At 37.2% G+C, this 23,030-nt stretch overlaps 1 protein-coding gene across 1 annotated transcript; it reads right to left on the minus strand.

Annotated features, from left to right (window-relative positions):
* Nucleotides 1-3,778: 3,778 nt before the first annotated feature.
* On the minus strand, nt 3,779-19,928 carry smc5 (structural maintenance of chromosomes 5). Its single transcript, XM_079238970.1, has 24 exons — nt 19,811-19,928; nt 18,894-19,035; nt 18,254-18,306; nt 17,902-18,064; nt 17,653-17,787; nt 16,629-16,769; nt 16,303-16,464; nt 15,089-15,160; nt 14,723-14,978; nt 14,433-14,587; nt 13,860-13,973; nt 12,802-12,896; nt 10,010-10,142; nt 9,324-9,497; nt 9,041-9,210; nt 8,799-8,922; nt 8,330-8,452; nt 8,099-8,224; nt 7,854-7,949; nt 7,423-7,527; nt 7,179-7,298; nt 6,752-6,931; nt 6,109-6,204; nt 3,779-4,070 (listed from the first exon to the last, which is right to left on the minus strand). Exons 1-24 carry the CDS (start codon nt 19,822-19,824, stop codon nt 3,936-3,938), a joined length of 3,084 nt encoding a protein of 1,027 aa, XP_079095096.1. The 5' UTR covers nt 19,825-19,928; the 3' UTR covers nt 3,779-3,935.
* Nucleotides 19,929-23,030: the final 3,102 nt, after the last annotated feature.

Below are 23,030 nucleotides of genomic sequence, written 5' to 3' on the forward strand. Positions count from 1 at the left end.
GAGCACTTAAATAAATGGATGGATGGAAATTTAAGGTTTTGTGTTTTTGTTATTGTTTGGTTGGTTTGTTTGTTGTTGTTTTTTTGTTTGGTTTTTTTTTTTGTGAGTTTTAAGTCTTGTTCTGTGGTCTGTTTCGCTTTTAGCCTTTTGCCATTTTTGGAACAGTGTCCTGTTTCATTTTTGCAGAGTTGTTTCCCGTTGTGTATTTTGACCGCTTTACATCTTCATTCTCACCCCTGATTCATATCTTGTAATCAACTCCCCAGTGTTGTTATTACTGTCTTTTTCCAGCTCAGTCTGTATTTAGTTTGTGTTTAGTTTGTGTATCCAGCGGAAGCTTTTTGTTATTTGATTATTAAACCTTTGCCTGTCTCCTGCCTCTCAGGCCTTCATTTGGGTCCTACTACCTCATCTCCTGTGTTCGCATGTAATGTTAAAAAAGAATTTTATTAAAATAAAGTTTTATTTACTTTAGTTGCTAGCTTACAGCATCCTATGCAGTTGTTTAAGATGAAAGTATGGTCTAGGTCAGAGGCGGGCAACTCCAGTCTTCGAGGGCCACAGTCCTGCAAGTGTTGGGAGGTTATTTTTTTCTTTTTATCTCTTTCAATCGTTTTATTCTCTTGTGTTGCTTTAGCTGATTATGTACAGCACTTTGTTTCAGCAGTGGTTGTTTTAAAGGGCTTTATAGATAAAGTTTAGTTGAGTTTCCCTGTTGCAACACACCTGACTCAGGGATGATTTAGTTCACAGATGACAGCATATCTCTGAAACCACATCTTTCTGGTTTTATGGTTGCATGCTCCAGGAACATGGAAATAATGATGTTATCAGTCTCTTGACCTTTTCACTCAAAGAAATTCAGAACAAGAGTTGGAGAGATCCAGTATCTGCAAAGTTCTGAGAAATTTTTTAAATAGAGTTGTTTAAACTTGTACGAGTCAGTAATTTCCTCTTTGTTTATCTCTAAACGTTCAAGCGCAATTGCAGACTCAATTTTTTTTAAACAACCGATCGTGGATGGCTTTAATTGTTTTTTGATTGCAGGGCTTTTTAGCTGATCTTGCGACCTCATGAATAAACTGCAATATAAGAATGCTTAGATATCTGTGTTTTGTATGTTTAGCTGCTGTTGAAATACATGTTTCCAAAGATTTACCAGCAGGAAGTGGTCTTCTAGCACCAACCTCTTCAGCAGTTGTTGACATTTGATCCTTGTTTTGGCAAATCTCCTGAGTCGCTGTACACATTATACTTCTGAATGCGTTCTTAAATTTTCCAATTAAACCACATGTTTTTGAGTCTTTTAGAACATGCTGTTTGAAAACATTGACAATTATGTCATCAATTTCTTGGTGTTCAACATGCATGAATTCCAGTACAATTGCTGAAATGCTAAATTTTTTGCAAAGGGCTTCAAAAATTTTCTTCTCCAGCTTCTTTATCTTTTTAGTGTCAACGCTGAAGTCTTCTTTCTCAATTTCATCAATTAGTTTAGTGAAAATCCTCTTGTAGAAGTCTAAAAAATGTTCAAAATATACAGTTACCATTGCTTTTCTGACAACCCGTGCAATCAGACATCGGAGAAGATTATCCACAGGTTTCTGGCATGTGTTTTTCCTATGTCTTAAATTTTGACATTTATTTACATGCCATGTTTGTCTTTCAGTCATAGGGGTATTTGTTCCCATATTTCGGTTTTTTCTATCAGGGACAATTTCATTAGTTGTCACCTTTCCACCATCTGAATTCGATTCCCCAACTCTGTCAAGATGCCCTGACTTTGAAGTTTGCTATGCATGCTGGCAAAATCCTCACAAATAGCACTGTTTGTCGCCATGACTGCTTTTTTAATTAATTTCGAATGTATTGACTTCAGATTTATTTTAATACTTACGTCATAGTCTTATGCCGATGAAAATCCACCCATTAGAACGATTCTATGGCAACGGTTGTCAAGCTATGTTGGGCGCTGCTGGACATCTCCTGAGGAGACGTTGGTGTTTTTTGTTACTTGTCATTTTTCTGTTAGCACAGTGCGTGGCGCTAACCGAGCGCACATGGTGCTAAATAGCAGCCAATGGGTGATTTAGGCCTTTTTTATTATTATTATTATTATTATTAGCATATATATATATATATATATATATATATATATATATATATATATGTAGAGTATTTATAATATATTATGCGGCCTCTGCCCTCTTGTGGTCATGTTCAGGTACTGACTGTAACCTGTGTTGTTGACGTTGCCAGATAAAGTCCTAGTCTGCACGCTGAGCCAGTGTCCGTCTTCCTTATTTAACCCACATCAATATATATATATATATATATATATATATATATATATATATATATATATATATATATATATATATATACACACACGGGGAAGGAGTGGGCGTATCGCCCAAGGTGCCTTCAAACACACCATTTATTGTCCTGAACTCCGTTTTGAGCTGGAGATTGAGCAGACCACCTCGCCTCTGCTACTTAGTTTATGTTCCCAACAGTCCCTAATTGTTCAGTGTTGCTGCTTGCAAGCTTGTAGTTAATTGTATTGTTTTGGTGCCATATTGCGCTCAGGTCTTTTGTTAGGTTAAGTGGACCATTTAATTTCTTTACTAACATTTTTGCTTTGTTGGGCTGCTAATTTTGATTTGTAGTGTTGTCTTATTTATTTGGGGTCACAGTTAACTTGATTTAGGTTTGTCTGGTGCTTTATGCTTTTAAGATTTACGTACTTTTTTTTTTTTTAAAGAACTTATATTATTAAAGTTTTGTTTTTTTTAACATGATTTAAGTAAAACATTGTTTTTCTTTTACTACCATTATCATGTTCCTTGAGTTGCCACACCTACCTGCTCATGTAATTTCTTTTAGGTTTTGACTAATAGTAATTTAGACTGGTGCCCTGTATTGTATCCTCACACCATCAGTAGATATAGAACTCTGTTACACATTATCATTATCAGAGAGAGAGAGAGAGACACTGAGTGTATTCCAACCCTCCCTTATATTCAATTTATAATAAAAGAAAAAAGAAAGGTGTCACTGCCAACACAAGCAGTGGAATTGGTTTTCTTCTGAAGACCAGCTTGTTTAACCTTCTAAAAAGGAAACAGTAGTTTCTTGTTACCCCCCCCCCCCCCCCCCCCCCACTAAACATATTTGATACATTTCTAATGCATCACTTTATGGTAAAAACACCTCAAAACCTTGCCAAAATTTGTGCTCTTGTCCAAATAAATTTGACATAACCCCTATCAAACCTATACAAAAAATAAATAAATAAATAAATAAAAAGGCAAAGTAACTTTAGATTTGGGGGGGAAAAAAAGTTATATTTTTTTGGGGGGTTTTTCGGTCACGCTTTAAAGGCTGTGATCTGTGATCAAACAATGCAGCATCCACACATAGAGCCCTAACATCTAAATAAGGTTGTTGGAAACACTCCTGTGAAGAAACAAATATTAAACGTAATAATTTAAATGGTCATTTCAGCATGACACATTCTGATTCTAAAGTAAATCTATTCAGTGTGGGAGGATTCTGCCTCTGTACTATCGGAGCAGCTTTTTCATACCAATACATCTTTTATTTCCAAATACCTTTTCTGAACAGAATCTACTCTTTAGCACAAAGACAACTCAACATGAAGCTTTGAGTCCTGGGAAACAAACCAGTTCTTCCAGTGCTTTTTAACAGCTTGTTTCCTTCGGCAATATGAACAAGCACAACCAGCAAACATTTTTATTCAACTGTATAAAGATCTCAGAGCAATAAACATAAAGAAACAACATTTATGTATTGATTATTGTGGTCTTTTTATAATGTAAAATGAACGTGCAACTTTGCAGAAAAATCTATATCAAAAAAGACCAAAACATTTACAGATATAAATGACTGCACATTTTTATATTTTAAGGGATCTATGTCCTGGCTTTTCTCTGGAGGCGCCGTTTGATGAAAGCCTGTGTGTCCCATTCATTGGGAGGAAGCATGTAAGGACCATTATGGACACAGAGAACAGTCATCTCCTCAGCATATTGAAGATTCTGCAGCAGCTGCAGACAAACACAGCAGGAGTGAAAGTTTAGCCAAATGAAAAGTGTTAGGTGTCATGAGTGTAAAAACATGGAACATTAGCTTGTTTATTACAAAAACAACTTCAACTTTGGATAAGGTTAATCACAGATCCGATTTGACCACCAGTAAAGATGTATGCTATATATATGACATTTAGAGAAATTTTAGCAAATAGCTGTTAAGTCTTTTATCCAGTTAATATATAGTATTATTATAGTTCATTTGCATTATGTCCAGGTCAAACAGCAACTGCTCACAGTCAAATGAAGGGAGACAGAAATAGGTATGACACAGGGGCTGACAAATGACAGGGACAGACTATGTGCTACTCAGTTGAAACCCAACGAACGGGACACGACAAACCACAATGGCAGTTTTGCGCATCACGCTCTCGGATCACTTGTCTCTAAGAAATTTCATTGATTATAATATTGAAATAAATTTTTGTATTTTCAAAGCAGTATATAACAGATGAAGAGTCGGGAGATTTTGTTTGAACTGACAGAAATCTTGTTAACTCTACAAAATAAAAAGACGACGCCTAGGTTCATCCTATTGTAAAAACAAGCGAACAGCCTAGCGAATATCATGGTTTGATGGCAGACTTCAAGGCGGATTAAAGCACTAGTAGATGCAATACTAAAACAATAATACTAGCATGGGTACAACACAGTTGAATACCAACATACAGGTAAACATTAAACAACTAATTAAAACCAAATGCAACTGAATAAATAAAATAATTAATAGGGGGTGATATACACTGCTCAAAAAACTAAAGGGAACACTTAAGTAACATGTTGTAGCTTGGCGTTGGTGGATGGAGCGAGACATGATGTCCTAGATGTGCTCAATTGGATTCAGGTCTGAGGAACAGGCGGGCCAGTCCATAACATCAATGCCTTCATGTTGCAGGAACTGCTGACACACTCCAGCCACATGAGCTCTAGCATTGTCTTGCATTAGGAGGAACCCAGGGCCAACCGCACCAGCATATGGTCCCACAAGGGGTCTGAGGATCTCATCTCGGTACCTAATGGCAGTCAGGCTATCTCTGGCAAACACATGGAGGGCTGTGTGGCCCTCCAAAGAAATGCCACCCCACACCATTACTGACCCACTGCCAAACTGGTCATGCTGGAGGATGTTGCAGGCAGCAGAATGTTCTCCACGGCATCTTCAGACTCTGTCACGTCTGTCACATGTGCTCAGTGTGAACCTGCTTTCATCTGTGAAGAGCACAGGGCGCCAGTGGTGAATTTGCCAATCTTGGTGTTCTCTGGCAAATGCCAAACGTCCTGCATGGTGTTGGACTGTAAGCACAACCCCCACCTGTGGACATCAGGCCCTCATACCACCTCATGGAGTCTGTTTCTGACTGTTTGAGCAGGCACATGCACATTTGCGGCCTGCTGGAGCTCATTTTTCAGGGCTCTGGCAGGGCTCCTCCTGTTCCTCCTTGCACAAAGAAGGAGGTAGCGGTCCTGCTGATGGGTTGTTGCCCTCCTACGGCTTCCTCCACGTCTCCTGATGTACTGGCTGTCTCCTGGTAGCGCCTCCATGCTCTGGACACTACGCTGACAGACACAGCTCGCATTGATGTGCCATCCTGGATGAGCTGCACTACCTGAGCCACTTGTGTGGGTTGTAGACTCCGTCTCATGCTACCACGAGAGTGAAAGCACTTCAAAAGTGACCAAAACATCAGCCAAAAAAGCATCGGAACTGGAAAATTGGTTTGTGGTCACCACCTGCAGAACCACTCCTTTATTGGGTGTGTCTTGCCAATTGCCTATAATTTCCACCTGTTGTCTATTCCATTTGGACAACAGCATGTGAAACTGATTGTCAATCGGTGTTGCTTCTGAAGTGGACAGTTCGATTTCACAGAAGTGTGGTTGACTTGGAGCTACATTGTGTTGTTTAAGTGTTCCTTTTATTTTTTTGAGAGTTGTATATATGTTTTACTTGATCCATCACTGAAACCCACACTAAAGGAAGTTAAGGAACACTCACCTTTGGTGTTATGAAGAAGTACTGGGAAGTGGCCTTTTTGCAGGCTGTGCGAACCACAATGTCAAAGACTCTCCTCTCATTTATAGGATCCATTCCCTACAAAAAAATATATATTTATTCAGGATTTTGATGATTTACACACTTATCTGCTTTGTCAGTGATTGCAGGTATACAAGAATGTGAAAAAATATGTTTAATAAGAAATCTATCTGCACATATAAAGTTGGCATGTAAATTGCACCTTTGATGCCAGTAAGAGATATCATCAGGGCTTGGTCTTGATAGCACAAATTCTGCCACAATGCAATTTCCCTTCAAACTAATTCAGGTGCCAGTGAACAATATGAGAAGACATCCCATCAATTTAACATAATCACTTCCATTCATATCAAATCACAAAAGTAACAAAAATAGAAACATATTTCAGGTATTCCGTCAAGCAGGATGAGGAAGAGGACTGTTTAGATACAAGCTGTACTTGAATCTGAATATTTAGTGATTGGTTCATGTTTCAGACCCTTCTTTTGAGGTTTTTAGGTTAATCACCTTGCCTGAATCTCATGCTGTCACACTGGTGTGTGAATCCACCCCTGAAGTTCTGTGGCACTCTAACATGGAAGTGTAAATAAGGCTTCACTCCTACCTGGTTAATCTCATCCACCACTCTGAAGGGGCAGCGGTTCAGCTCCTGCAAGGCCATGAGGTAAAGCATTGTGGAGACGCTGCGCTCCCCTCCACTCTGATGGTGGGGCGTCAGTTCGTGGAGCTGAGTATTGCTGTGAAACTTCACTCGAATGCGGATTCCATACTTGTCATACTCTTCCTGCAGAAAGATCGCAGGATCATGATTGCAATCTTGTTTCATTTTAACTCATTTGAGTAGAGCCAAACACAGTTTCAGCAGGTTGTATAAAAAGAAGCACCTATTGGATTTATGATCACAAAGAAGTTTGTATACATATATTTCCACTCTAAATGAATTATTACATCCCTTTAATGGGAAACGGAAAGAGTCAAGTGTGACCAGCTTTATATGACATGGTGAGTGTAACCATTATAACTGAATTTACCTCAGTCTCTGAGTGCAGATCAACTTCACCTGCACACTGCATGGAGCGAAAGAACTCGCTAAACTTGCCATTTATCTGTTCAACTAGCTGCTTCAGAGGGTTCAGCCAGCGTTCCTTAGCCTGTCACAAACACATAGTCCAAACATATAGATTTAAATACACAAAAGCCATTTTCTTATATGGAAAATAATCCTTTTTTTTTTTTTTTTTTTTTAAGGATTGCTGATGCAAGATGAAAATTCACCTCTGATATGTTTTGTCTGTAGACGTTCAGGGCAGCTGTCTTTTCTTCAAGCTCTTTCTCCAGATGTTTGATCTCCTGCTCCCTCCTGTTGTACTCTTCAACAACCTTTAAATTAGGAATAATTAAGTAAACAATATGTAGATTCTGAATGAATAAGTTTAACTCAAGTCAAAATGAGTAAAATATGGATATTTGTATGGTGTGATCAGACTTTACTGTAGAAAGAAAAAAAGGCTATTTCCAAATAATGTTTTCATACAATAAGTACTTTGGTATAGTCATTTAAAACCATTTTTACTTCAAGTCTAAAAAGAAAAAAACAAACAAACAAAAGACATTTTTATTCAAGATTTTCAGACCAAATAAAAGAAATCTTTGGCACAGAACGCATCATATTTCTGATAATGATGTGCTGCCCTTTGTGCTCTTACATTTTCACTGAGACCCGTAAAGCACTCAGCTCTGGATCGCTCCTCATTCAGCATGGTATCAACTTCTTCCAGTGAGTCGGGTAACTTCATGAAAGCCTACAATAATAGAAACAAGATCCATGAGCTAATACCAACATTAGTAGATGATGCTCAAAACACTTCCACAGCAACAATTACATCAGATTACACAGACATTACTGTTCATGTAATCCACAGGTAGGAAGTGAAGGGAAGTTTGAACGAACATTACGCAGATCTTCTGGTAATGGCTCATCCAGCTGCATCCTGCAAATTGATTTTGCCTTTTTTAACATGGTTTTGCATTGTTCCGTCAGCTGTATCTTCCTCTGCTCCAGACGGGCGAATTTTTGCTGCAAGACAAAAAATTTACAATTATCTCCAGGACCTCAAGTTATACATCACGCACCATCACTAAAACTGACTGTTGTGTAGATGTTTGTGGGTGAAATACATACTTCCATTGTCTTCAGTTCAGAGGCACCTTCTCTGCAGTCATTTTCCAGCTTAGTTTTTTCCGCTGTAAATCCCACCGTCTCCAACGCCAGATGCACCTTCTCCATTGTCAGCGTTGCTCTCAGCTACAGATGATGGAGAGACAAGAAAACTGAATGTATACATAAAGACCACTTTTCAACCTAGACAAAGAAGAACCATCAATGTAATTTAAAAAAACAAAAAAAACAATGTGAGAAATATTCCTCATTGCGGAATATATTCAGCAAATCAAGTCCAACCTGTTTCATAAAACGTAGTCTGGTTGCAATAAATATGAAATGAGCTGAAAATCAAGGACATTAAATCTGGAAACATGAATGAAAAGTAAATAAAACAGAACTGTGGCGAGTATGGGTTTAGGTGTCATTCTCCAATAGCTAAGAAATCCATTGTAGTACAAGTTATGGTTAAAAATGTGCTCTTCCGTACCTTCATCTGGGCCATAAATGCAGCAACTATGGTCACTTTCTGCACATTAGCAGCAGCAACTTTTTCTTTAGTTTCTTCTTCAACCTTCTTCAGGTCAATAACATTATGCTCCATTTGCCTCAGACTAAAATCAGAGAAACAGATTTCTCATAAAATCTGCATTAGTCACACATATGCTACTCTAACTGCATATTCAAGTCTCTGCTCATATGAAATTTGAACACTGATCAGTGGAGGCTTACCTGTCCTGTTTGGTACTGATTTTCTGCTCCAGTTGTCTCTTTTTTCCCTTTAGTTCAGAAAGTTTCTTTTTCTCTGCTAAGAATTCATTTTCACTGCGATCCAGTGAAGAACCATCTTTCTGCAAGGCCTTCATCCGTTCATTGATGTCGGTTAACTTTGACTCACAGGCCTGAGTCAGACAGAGATGAACAATTTAACTCTCTGCCTAGTTAACTTCTAGAAAGATTAAAGTTATAAGATGCTGAAAGATTTTAAGGTTGTGCAAAAGTATTGGGATTTCACCTTTATTTGCTGTTCCAGATGCCGTTTCTCTTCGGCATCCACAGTAATAGTGAGGTACTGGGACTGGTGCACTGCAGAGTTACTGGTGCTGATCTTGTTTGAATAGAAGGACCTTTTTACCGTGTACCTCTCCTGTGTTGTATACAACACCTTGAGGTAGGGTTCTTCAATGACCTGCAGAATGGCAAAAAAGTGGAATGAAAGAACAGGAAGATATTTCTTTAAAAATAATATTAAAACAAAAAAAACTAATCCCAGACCTCTGCCAAGCCTTTTTTTGTCGATTTTGAGCATAATTTTGTAATTAAATGCTCTAATAGCAAAATAACCCCATCTCCCCGTAGTGAAGAATCCTTCAACAAAATTCCTGGATCCATTTGGATCCGAAAGTACATGACTACAACATGACTAACCCTGCTGAATACATGGCTTACCCCAACCCAACCCACCTCGGCAGAGGTAAAGATGAAGTTGAACATGGATTGGGTTTTAAAAAAAAAAAAAAAAAGCTGACTGTAAGTTAAGCAGGTCTATGACTTTTTTTTTTTTAATACCAGTTTTGTTTTGTTTATATATTCTGTATTTATTTCTAAATAAATTTAAAACATATTTTCCACAGAGGAGTGTTTTCACCCAATTCTCCGTAGCTCTGTTTTGAGTGCTCCATTTACGTAATCAGACCATACCGTTTTAATCATGGCTTTGGTTTGATCGTTTCCCACAGGCACATCATGAACACGGTACTGGTGGCAGAGGTAACTCATCACCTCTTCAGGGGCATCAAACATCTCGCGAAGGTAAGAGAAGAATCCGAAACGGCTGAAATTGTGAAAGGAGAGTGAAAAACAAAAAAAAAAAATGACAAAAAGGTAGGGTTATGTTTGCATGTATCAAATGTTTCTGTGCTTGGTTAGATACTGTCAAAACAAAATGCAGTCCAGAAAAAGTGACACATTTAGACAAGTGAAAAATCTAAGATAGTTACTCATCCTGCCAATTAAGTAGCACAATGGGCCTAATAAATTTTGGGGAAAAAATAATAGCAATTTGTCTGACCAATTTGGTTTGCACTAAAACCTATAGTTGAAAATCTTGCTCAGAGACTTTTTTTTTTTTTACTCTGGGTGAAATGGTTCCTCGTCCTGATAGTAGTCTATACATTTTGTCATCATGAACAATAAGAAATATAGTTAGACCCCTCAGTTTACTCTAAATCTGTAAAACCTCTGACCAATCAAAACGCTCAAACTGAAATGGAGTTGATCATTTCTTATATTTCGTAAGCTTCTTCTCCCATTTCCCCTCCTCCCTCCCTCCCCCTCCCACAGCGCATACCTGATAGCCACACCCTGCATATAAATAGCTTGTTAGGATGAAAATACAAAGTAGTGAAGAAGAAACCCAGAAGGCAAACATGTGCTGAGAAAATGCTGGAAGAATTTCCCCGACCCTGCTCGGTTTATTTGCCTCCTCCCACTAAACAGCTGAGAGAGAGAGTGGAAAAAGCTGCGACTGAAAAAAGCCTTGGATCACGCAAGGAGCAAAACAGGGGGCCACTTTCCAATCTTGCAAGCTCCCCAACATTACCTACCCCAGCTTTCATCGTTAAATTTCAGCATCTGCTCGGTGTTAATGCAGAAATATATTTTCTATATGAGACAGAGGATTTTCATACAAGCTGAGATATGAATGGCTTAATTTATCAACTACAAGATGCAACCTTTGACCACAACACTGAAGTTTCCTCTTGAACACATTTATACTTTTTCCTTGTAGCAGTTAAATAGTCTGTTATTCATCTGATTTACACCACAGGACCTCATTTCTTTGTACATGAATTTTGCACTGCACACTGAAGTTTCCCTCCTATGCTACACACAGACACACAGGTGCATCGTGCACTCCAACCAGCAGAGAATGCATATTGGACAATATGATTCTTACAGCTGAAATTCAGACAGAAATCACATGGGTTTTTCTTTTTTAAGATGCCCAAAATTTCTTGAGGAAATTTAAGGAGACACACCTGAACAACCATCAGTTGTTGAGTGCCATTTGTTAAGTACATCATCTTAAATCACAATTTCAATTAAAAACAATCATCGTTCAGCCGTACAGCGCAGTAATAGTCACTTTTTTTTTTTTTTGTCTTGTCCAGCATTTAAGCAAGCAGACTGATGTTCTGGATGCTGTGTTCTGCTGAGCAAATTTATTTTGCCAAGGGGAACTTTTATAGATGTAATGATCCCCTTGTATTTCTTGATTCTTATTTTATTTTTCTATTTGCTTTGGATAATAGTTAACTATTATTAACTATTATTATTAACTAACTATTAAATAGTTAATAGTTAGTTACAGAGTTTATGCTGCTGGACCTGACCGGAAAGGACAGGAAAGGGGCAGAAAGAGAACAGAAAAGAGAACATAAAAAACAAAAAGAGATCAATGCATACACGTATATGCACATACATACCCACCTACATATATATGTATATACACTCGCACATACAGTATATACATACATACATATATATAGACAGATATACATACATACATACATACATATACACACAAACATACATACATATACATACATATACACATACATATCCATGCACATACATACAGACATATGTACACACACATACCCACCCACACACATAAATATATACACCCACATAAGCCAACTCTAGATTCATGGTCCCTGTGGAGAACAAAACCATTGACAATCAGGAGGACCAGAAACTAGCAAGTTAAATCAAAAAGACAGAAAGTAATAGTCACTTTAACATTCCCTGATCAGTAGCTGTCTATTATGATCCCTTTTACTGTGCCATTGAGATTGTTAATTCAACAAGAGCTGCATTCAATATACTAGGACAAGAGGAGAGCCACTTTTTAAAAAATAAATAAATTAATTAATTAATTTAGAAAACGTTGCACACTACGTATCCTGTTACATTGCCAAATCAGTAACATTAAGCTTTTTAGCAGGGAATTGTTATCCTAAATATTGGATGGAGTGTTTCTTGTTCAATTTATATACGGAGCAGCTCTTTGGCAGAGTATGGCACAGCTGAAATCAGCCAAAACTGGCAACTCTGACAGGGTCAGTTTGGGCTGTTAGGACAGCAAAGTTTTTGTAAGCAGCCTTCACCTCTTTTTTGTGGAGAGTACTGCATCGTTAAGTATTATTATGACTTGTTTAGACAGCATTTTCAGAAAGCCAGTGGCTGCTTCACAAACTGCAAGTCAAGAGTCAGTGAGCCGCATGCGGCTCGCGAGCCGCGCAATGAGTAACACTGACTTAATGGAAGCAGAATGCTTTTCCTGAAAAGACGAGGAAATCTGACACATCAAGAAAAAAAAGTAAAGAAAATCTAATATTCCCATAAGATTTTTGAAGCTGAAGGCAACAATTTAAAAAAAAAAAAAGGAAAAAAGAAAGGAGAAACAGGCACAACAAGCAATCTCTCACCTCAAAGACTCAATATTTCGGGATGGCAGTCTCTTGGAACATGACTCCTCTGGAGCAGAAATGGAGTTAACTTTCAAGTTCTGCCTGTCCCGGACCTGAACATTAAAAAAGACCACACCAAACTTTATCTTTAAAATTCTAATAATATTATGCCTGACTACGTTACAGTCTAAAGTATTTCCATTCTCCTTCTAATGACAGTGCACAGAAACTTTGAACTACACAATATGGCCTGGTGCCAGGAATGGACTCAAAACACCCTCCATCCATTTTCTGTATGCATTTAATCCAATTCAGGTCCCGTGTGGGGTTGGGGCCTATAGCAGGTATCATCAAACAAGAGGCAGGATCGTCACCAATCCATCACAGGGCCGATCCAAAGACAAGCGAGACGAATCACCATACACTGACTCTAAATGCTGCAAATATTTGGAATGTGGAGTACCAGGAGAAAACCCAAACATGCACAGGGACAACATGCCATCTCCAACCAGAGGGGCACCAGCTGAGATTCAAAGCAGGCTTTGAGGCAACAGTGCTAATTCCCACACGACAGGAGTAAGTTGCAATACAACTTACCACTCTAAAATCAGTTCTCACACAACAGTTCTCTTGTTTCATTATTAACATATTGTGAACAGTTTTGTGCTTATTTTCATGTTGTTGCTAAAAGAAATGTTGATTTCAAAATATTTTCAACCAAAAATAGCAACTCTGGCAAATGATAGACACTGCTGCATATAATAGTGTTTAAAATGCATAAGCAGCCCCCAGTCCTCCAAAAGGAATTTTTCTACACCACAATATGCTACAGAACAACACAGTACGGTTTCACACGTTTTCCCAAAAAGACTCACAAGTGAAGACTATAGAGGACGACAGAGATGCCGAATAAGTTTTGACTTTTACTTCAGAGAGAATATCTGCTGGGAGTGATCGCAACAACTTTGTTCTGTAGGTTATGCTCCATCACAGGAACAAATATCAAACAATTAATAAACATGCTTATTAATCATGCTCAAAGTCTGCAAACACAGTGATTTAGAGTGGACCCTGACCTCCATCATGAACTTCTCCATGTCGTCTTTCCTCTGGAAGACAAACGCTCGCAGGTCATGAAATGGGATGTGATTTTCAACATATTTGGCAAAGTGATTATCTCTCACACTGATCTGTGGAAAAAAGAAGTACCATTGTGACTCAATAATATTCTTTTTTGTAAAGTAAAAAAAAATTGTGGCCTAAATTACTCTCTGAACATATTTTTTCATTATCTTTTCAAGAATTTCTGCTGAGATTAACAAAATTATTTGGCATATAAACTCTTGTTACATATTCCATGACAAGCAAGAACTTTTTTTTCCCCCTCAAGGTCACGATAACAAATTGACCATTTTATTCTTATAGATGTGGTTGAGGACATCCTACAACTTGTTCTTAATAATCATTCCTACAATATAGATGTGCACTCATTTAGGTAATGCTAATAATACCTTTTTTCTATTATAAGCACTATGTTACAATGTAATATAACTATCTCACATCAAAATACAACAATGGTCAAAGAAGACACCTCATATTTGTGGAAATGGGTCCAAGTAGCTTTGTACACTTTGATTTGTGGGACTCACCACCAGCATCATGGGTTCATGGACATTCCCCTTAAAGAGATGTTTGTTGTTCCTGAGCCACATTAAGGCAGTGTGTGTGTCCCTGTGGCGTCCTCGAAGCTTATCTTCTTTAGCATTCATCAAGTTATTCATATCCCTGAGCTTTTTCTCCAACACTGGCAATAAAAATAAAAAATATTTTACATGAGTAGTCTTTGGATTTTTTAAATCTACTGTCTGTCAAATTTTCTTTTATGTATGAAAAATATGCTTAATTGAATTTCTTCTTCTTTTTTTTTTTGCACACCCACTTTTGGACTCAGCAATGATGCTGTCTTTCTCCCTGCGCAGGTCAGTCTTCTCTCCTTCGATCTTTGCTTTCTCCACCTGGATGCGCCTCAGCTCCACATTAACAGCATTGATCCTTGGTGTTACATCTGGCTGGTCGCCGACTTTGGCTAGCTCTGTCTTCAGGTCTTCAATGGTTCGCCTGGTATTGCTGATTCGCTTCTGGTGATCTTCCTCCTCGTTCTGCTTCAGTCTCAGCATTTGTTTAATGTCATCAATCTGTACAGAACAGCAGGGTGTCATTCATTCTAAACAGGTACAAATAAAGTCAATAATAAATTGTCAAGCTTTAGTAGCAATAGTGTTTTGTTTTGGGTTTTTTTCCTCACCTCTTTCTGTTTTCGATCCAACTGATCTTGTTTCTGTTTGCATTTAAGAGTAGCTTCTTTTATGGCAGTAGTCTGAAAAACATCAACCTGATCTTAAGCATTATTATATTAACATATATAATGAATACTATGAACCATATCTTCATTTGAGTGTAGAAAGGAATGCTCAAAGCCAATATACCTATAATAACTATCATATTATGCATGTTTTGTAAAAAACCAAGAATACAAATATTTAACTCAAAATGTGTCATGCACAATGTTCTCAATAGCCAATTCTTCAATATGCCCTCTTTTTAAATCCAAGTTTCATACTGATGACATTTAAAGCTTCATTTATGCCCGATGCAGAAGACAGGTGGATGGACACTTTTCTATCATTTTGCATCATTTGCACATGTTAATTTGAGCGTTTTCAGAGGCCTCGTGGAGCCATAGTTTGACGCAGCAAATGGAATGGTTTCACTGGAAACTGGTCAGGGTCAGGAAAAAAAGTCCTTCCATGCTGGATGGCATTGTTAATAAGACTAGTTGATACATAAGAGTTTCCTGCACTGGGAGGAAACAGACCAACATCAAAATGCAGTTGCAGTATTCTCCAACACTGGATATTTCCACATGGAATCAGTGCACATAAGTTCACTCATATTGTTGTAAGGGCTTTGTTGTGTCACTGAAAAGCATGCACGCCATTAATATGCATGTTACATACGGAACAGACTATATTTCCAGCTTTTGGAAGTGTGAACAATTAGTATAGATCCAATGCAACGTTTTATAAATAGAGACCCCAGCTCTGTACTGGAATGGGCCTTTGACACACCAGTTTTGGTGTTGAGAGAGAAGAAGAAAATGGCAAAGCTCTCATTCATCGTAAACAACGGTGTCCCTCGACATTACCTCACACCCCTCCCAAACACTGACAGCCCTGCAAAGCTCCTTCATCAACAGACTACTCCATCCAAAGCATGAAGGAGTTACTGCAGGTCTTCAATTCTCTGTACTGGTTCTGAGATGGACAAGGAACAGCTCAAGCCCCAGCCCCCTGATCCTGCATTTGAATTATCTATTATCCAAGAAAATGAAGTTTGTTTTCATGAGATCCCAATTAATTATCCTGTTACCACAAAAAAGCTTTATTAAAAAAACAACATGGCAACTCTAAGCTTCCGAATAAATGGGTCTTAAGGGAGCAATATTATTCATTAAGTCACCTTCGCCTTAATTTTGCCCTCAGTTGGCTTTAGCTGGTCCTCGATTTGCTGAATCTTCCTCAGCATGGGTGTTTGGGAATGCTTTAGAGCAGAAAGCTGCCTTTTGGCATCATCTCGCTCCTTCTTCACACCCTCAAGCTCCTTACGGGTGGTCTCATATTCCTGGTCACATAAGAAAACAGAATTATAAAAAAGAAGACAGTCTGTTTTTTTTGTTGTTGTTTTTTTTTGTTGTTTATTTAAATGCTATCTGTTTTTTTTTCTTTACTTTATTGCTATGGTTCTTCTTTCTTTTCCATTTACAATATGTTGTACCAGTTACTCACCACCCAAGGTTTCTTCTTCTCCAGGAGCTCAATTACATCCAAATGTCTCTTTTTTTCATAGTAGCGATTTACATCATGTTTGTTCCTCTCATTTCTCTGTTTGGTTTTCTCCAGAAAGCTTGCCTTCTCCTTCACCACATTCTACAGAATAACAAAGAAAACACCACAGAAATCCTTAAACAAATCAGCCTTTATCGACTTTAAATATATTTATACATAAATAATCTATGGGGAGATTGCAATTGCATTTTATTTTAAAAACATATCCACTGGTCATGACTGCTAACCTGGCCCTTTGTCCTATATTGTACATCAGGGTACTCTTTTGTTTATTCAAAGCAGGTGGTTCAGCACCTGTCTAGGATTGGTTCTCAGCCATGTTAATGTGTTGACAACCTCAATTGTTCAGCTAGCCTCCTTTGACAGCTGACTGGCTATGAGGGCTGGACAACAGCCAATAACAACAGGAGCAGCCTCACCTCCCATTTCAAACTGCTGTCAACCTGTTACTCTAAGACCTGGTGTGTGCAGCTTGACTTGTAAACATCTTAACCAGGTTAAGAAATTATCTCTTACTGTTGCTGTGTATACTGTGATTCTGTGTGACTGAACTACTGATTAAACCTTTGATAGAATTCAGATCTGTCCATGTAGTTTTGTGGGACAGATCTTTTGTTTCCTGTGTGGAATACATCCACACACCTTAATTGTCTTCCTTTGTCTAGTAAAACCAGGCTAAGAGGTGCTACTCCCTGGTGTAACTTTTGATGTTGCTGTCCCAAGCAACAAATGGGACAACCCATATACACAGTACCATCCAATACTTAACACAGTGCATCTGCTACCATAACAGTGGTGTACGGTATAGATGCTATTAAACTTTATGTTTAAATGAAAATGTTTAAATAATCAAACTTTTTTACTGTCTTCAGCTGGTAACTGAAAACATATCTCACCCATCAAACAGTCTCTGCAGATTTATGCCAACATTTGAATGATAAAAAGCCAGGACTGTCAGTTTTACCTCCAGTTCCCTCTCTTTGCTGCGGAAGTTTTTCAGCTCACAGTGATACTCGTACATCTCAGGTGGTCCCACTGATTTCTCAGTTGCCTCCAGTATTTCCGTGTTGGACATCTTGGCAAACTCACCAACTTTTTCCTTTGGGAGGAAAAAACCCACCACATCAGGAAGTAGAAAAATAGAGCAAACCAATAACAAATTCCATAAATACTTTGCACATGTAAACCTCTACATCCAAGTTACACAAAGTACCTGAGGCAAAAACTGGCAGAGGTTGCTGACTTGGATACGCAAACTCTTGACCTGCTCTTCTACAATTTTCTGGCTGCAGATTTTTCCATTTAGTGTCCAAAGTGACTGATTGTTCTCCACGTGGATCTCTCTGCGAATTACTACATTGCCTCCACTCTTGTACCTTGAACAACACAGTGAATATGCAGTCACAAACATGTAATCTTAACATGTTTTGGTTGATGTAATATTTGCCGGTAAAATGTTTTAGCTCAAGTTGCCTGTGTTTTAAAATCATCACTAATATTATCCTGTTTTTTCTGGTTGATAAGCTGGTTAATAGTCTCTTTGGACTCGACTTCACATAACTTACAGTTCAATCTCAATGAACCCTTTGGGGCACCCACGTTTGACATAGAGTCCAACCTATAAAAAATAAAAAATTAAACTGTTCATAACCATCATCAGAAATGCAGGTAGTTGTTGTATCTAGGCTTTTATATGGATGAATTTGTAGTAAGGAATATAATACTCATGATTATGTTGTCATGAGTTGACATTCATGTGAACTACAGAACTTTAATTTGGAAAGAGGGTGAGGCTGATGGTATTTATTTGGCTGGAATTTGCAGTTCCATCACTAGATATTAAATAACATCACATACTGCTTAACATTATATGAAATATTGAAAATTTTTTAAAAAATGTATTTTGTCTGATTGAAAATGGATCATGTAACTGGAAAACATAACATGCAATTCAAGAGGCTGATTAAAAAATTCCAATAAATATACCTCACCTTCATGCAGATCTACACCACCTGTTAATTATACATCATTCATCCCAGTTTACTCACTGGTCTTGTGGAGGCAAATTAAGGTTCAAAAAGAAAATGTGAAGTCATGTCATGCTGTTTGGAAATTTTGGGCAACTGATTTTGTTTTTCCAGCACATTGTCAAGAGGCTGCTTGAAGAAAGACTGTCTTTTCTACGAAATAGTTTCTTCTGCTTACCTTGTCTCCTCTTCCCAGAATCGCAGTCTTGCCAGCCAGACCCAGACAGATGGCACACACAATACTTGACTTGCCAGTTCCATTTGCTCCAACAATCATGTTCAGATTTGGTCCAGGATAAACCTCAGAGTAGTCATAGGTTCTGTCAAGTATAAAGTAGACATCTAATGTTGCCACTGTCTTTGTAAGATGAGACACAACTGGACTAAAGCAAGACTTTATCATTAAAGGCAGCAAGTGTCTTTGTTCATATTACATAATACAAATAATGGACCTCTTGGAAGTTTATATGTCTTAAGAGATATACTCTTCATTTATAAAGCAATAAATTCTCCCACATAAATACCCTCTTAAAACCCTTTTGGTCTGAAATAAAAACTGATGGCAGACTTGGGGCTTTATCGTGTTCTATTAAATCTTTTGACAGACAGCAATAGCAAAGATTTTAATTATGTATCGTTTGGAGTCCAGAATGAAGTTTATCTCAACTTGCCGAATTGTACTTTTCTTTTCCAAATTTTCAAAACGATTTAAAATTTTAAAAAATATATTATTTACATCATTAATTGTATGAACCTACACATAATATAAAATATAACACAAGTTTTTAAATCTTTAACAAGCTGAGAAAAGTCCAGCTAAAACACACTGATTCTGATGCAGGGTCCAGTCGCTAATGCTAAAAGTTAGGAAAATAAGATTTTATAAAGCAAAGTTTTGATGACTGCATTTAACTCGCTTTGATAACTTAGCTGTTTCTGCTTACTTCGATAGGGAAACGACTTTAAGTTGTGTTATGAGGTCCAACCTAAAGTGTTAGTTTGTGAACATGTATGTCAGCTGCCAGGCTAATCAGGTTTGTACCAAACTGTCAGTAGTTTCGGTCCACTATGCGCTGAGAGCTGAACAGCACTTACAAGAAGTTTTTCATACTGATGCGAAGTATGAATCCCTCCACAAATCGACCGTCCCTTCCGCATCCATCGAGTTTACTGCCTCCGAGCAAGTTCAGTGTATTCGTTGAAGTACTTTTGGAGCTGCTGCCAGTTTGACTGAGTCGCGGTTTTTTGCTTGGCTCGTCCATAGTTACAGAAAGACGACTTTGCCAGGAGGCAAGGTAGCAACGACTGCGTAGTTAGGCCTCGCGCGCTCGACCAGCTTGTTGGTGAATGATGATTGGACAGAAAAGATCACATGTATACACAAAGGATGACGACAAAGTTTACGTTCAATATCGCGAGATAGATCTGTTTCCTTATGTTTCTAATAAAACAAGGAGTTTCTCTCATAGACATCATAAATACGTGTATATGATGTCTATGGTTTTTCTCACAGTTACTTTTAGTCGCTGGTTTATACATGTATTGCAGATATGTTTATTTCTCTTAATATGCAGGATAACACACTAAGTAATTGTGTTCTGGTGTGAGATCATTACATTGCAGATAATTTAAACAGAAACAATAAATACTCTTAAATAAATACTCGCCATTATGTATGTTATATATATATATATATATATATATATATATATATATATATATATATATATATATATATATAGTGTGTGTGTGTGTATTATGCAATTTCTGTAAAGGATTATAACTAATAAAAGTCTTACCAATTATTTTACTACTTTGCTGAGTATTTAAATAAGTATATTATCAAATGCATTCCATATTTAGGAAGTCCCAGCACTTGTTTACTTTTATGTTTTAAGTTGCCAAGCCTAAAGTTAAAAATCCTGCCTAAGGTGTATGCTCAAGATTTACATGCCAGTCACTTTAAACAGTGGGAACTGAAATGAAATTCATAAAGACCTGTGTAATGCCAGTGCACACGTTCTATTAAAAAAAACACTTTTATACTGAAAGCTGTTGCTATGATCTCAGTTAATTTAGTCTTTGGTGAAACAGACAATAAGTAGCATAATTTAAGATTACTGCAAAGAATGAAGCAATTCACGTTGCATATAAAGCATTGTGAAACATGTTTGCATCACAAGCCATCTAAATGAAGCTATGTTGAAAGAGAATATAATCCAGGAAAAAAGCAATTAGATTCACAAACACTTTACTTTCTTTATTCAGACAGTAGGCTAATAAAAAAGAAAGTACAGACATACAAACATATTTTTAAAAGGCATTCATACCAGTGTTTCCACATAGCAGAGGGATATCTCACAGTATAAGTGCAGGTAAATCACAGCTAAGTAAGAAAATCAGTGAAAAGCTCCAAGTAAAAGCTGGGGTTCAAATTGACTCATTTTAAAAACAGAGAAGTGGAAACTGTGTAGGGTTTTTAAATTATATTTTTAAATTGTATTCATTTGGTTAAAAGACTATTCTAGGTTTTGTCTAGATTTGTTTTCGGTGCAATTAAAATGATAAATAAATAAATAAATAAAGCTGTAGCAATCACAACAACCGCCATCTTTTGACAAAATAACTTGTCCGAAAAATGCTGGTATACTTGTACCTAAATCTGGTTACGCAGACTCCCCGCGTTTGGGTGTCTCTAATCAACCAGTAACACTAAATGGAGGGTAAAGACAAGAAAGGCGCCTCGTGACCACAACTTGTGGCCATCCTCACTGCTGTAAACAAGTCCTGTTCCAGGGCTCCGGTGTGCTTCTCGGCTGCGGTAAGATCAGAATCGCCTCTTTACTCACTGTCCACAGTGAAGCTTTAGGCGAACCATAAAGCTCACCCAGAACTAGTATATCTGATCAATTCATCACTTCTGACCACAGCACGAAGCGTGGAGGCCCTGGAGTAGTCGCTGGCTGCTCATCGCCACGCAGGCTCGAGAGCGCTTTTCCTATCATCTCTGATCGGAGAAGAGCCAAACTCCGACCAGATCAAATAAGATCACTGTGTAGGTTTTTAAAGATCAAATAAAGACACATTCAGACACGCAAACACACTTCATTCAAACACACGAGAAATCCAACAAACAACCAAACACACACAGACACGCGCCATTCACACTGTAAGAGAGGGACTACTTTCTACATCCGGTTTAAAGGTAAAAGCCGCGTGGAATCATGGGACATTGATAGTGGAAAAACAGTAGAACGTCAACCTCATGTGGTTATTTAAGGAATAACTACAGCTATTTTTTTATTATTATATTTTACCAGTTAAATACATGTTTATTCTTTTTTATTTTTTTGTAAATTAAATCAAGTACACAGTGTACTAGATACAAATATCTGAAGCCCAACTCACTACAACACAGAATTTAAATCCATCTGCTTACTATTAAAATCTGTTTGTCTGTTTGCCTTTGCTGTTTATGTAGAATTTGACAAAGAAGAGGCTCCGGCATGTCCAAACCAAGAGACACTCACTTTTTGCAGACACGTATTTTTTTAACATAATGAGGGAATGAGTAACAACAAAAATTATGAATATACATTAATATACATATACATATTATATATATATATATATATATATATATATATATATATATATATATATATATATATATATATATATATATATATATATTAGTAGTAGTAGTAGTAGTGGTAGTATTTTTTTTTTTTTTTTAAATTTTATTATTTGCGGGTAAAGTTTAATTTTTCTTTTGCTTTTCGGACTCACAATGGCTCCAGCACAACATTGTGATTAGCAAAAACTATCAGGAAACTAAAATTGAAATTACATTTAAAAACAAAAAAAATTTAAAAATTTTATTTATGCAAACCAAATAAATCTACATATTTAACAATGAAAAAGGTTTAGATTAGATAGACATTTTTTTTTTTAAATGACAGTACTTTTTTAAAACTAAAACTGCAGTATTATAATAGCCAATGCAAAGACACTTGGATATGTAGATTTATAAACTACCTGATTTTCCATCAGAATAAAATTAGATTAGAGAATAATTAAACAGAACAAAATCAGATGTACAAAATAAAAACAGTTCAAAATTGTATTTTAATCTGCTCCTTTTTATTTCTGTTTATTTATTTATTTAGTTAGTTGGTTGGTTAGTTTTTTAAAGGGAAACTTGGTTAGTAAGGGGGTCAATTAGCCTTTGTTTTGAAAATGACATTTATTGTTTGTTGTTTTAACTTATCAATATTGTCGTCCTTGATTAACAAAGAAATATATCAGTGAGACA

The sequence above is a fragment of the Telmatherina bonti genome (genome assembly GCF_933228915.1).
Source record: "Telmatherina bonti genome assembly, chromosome: 4".
In the NCBI taxonomy this organism is placed as follows: Eukaryota; Metazoa; Chordata; class Actinopteri; order Atheriniformes; family Telmatherinidae; genus Telmatherina; species Telmatherina bonti.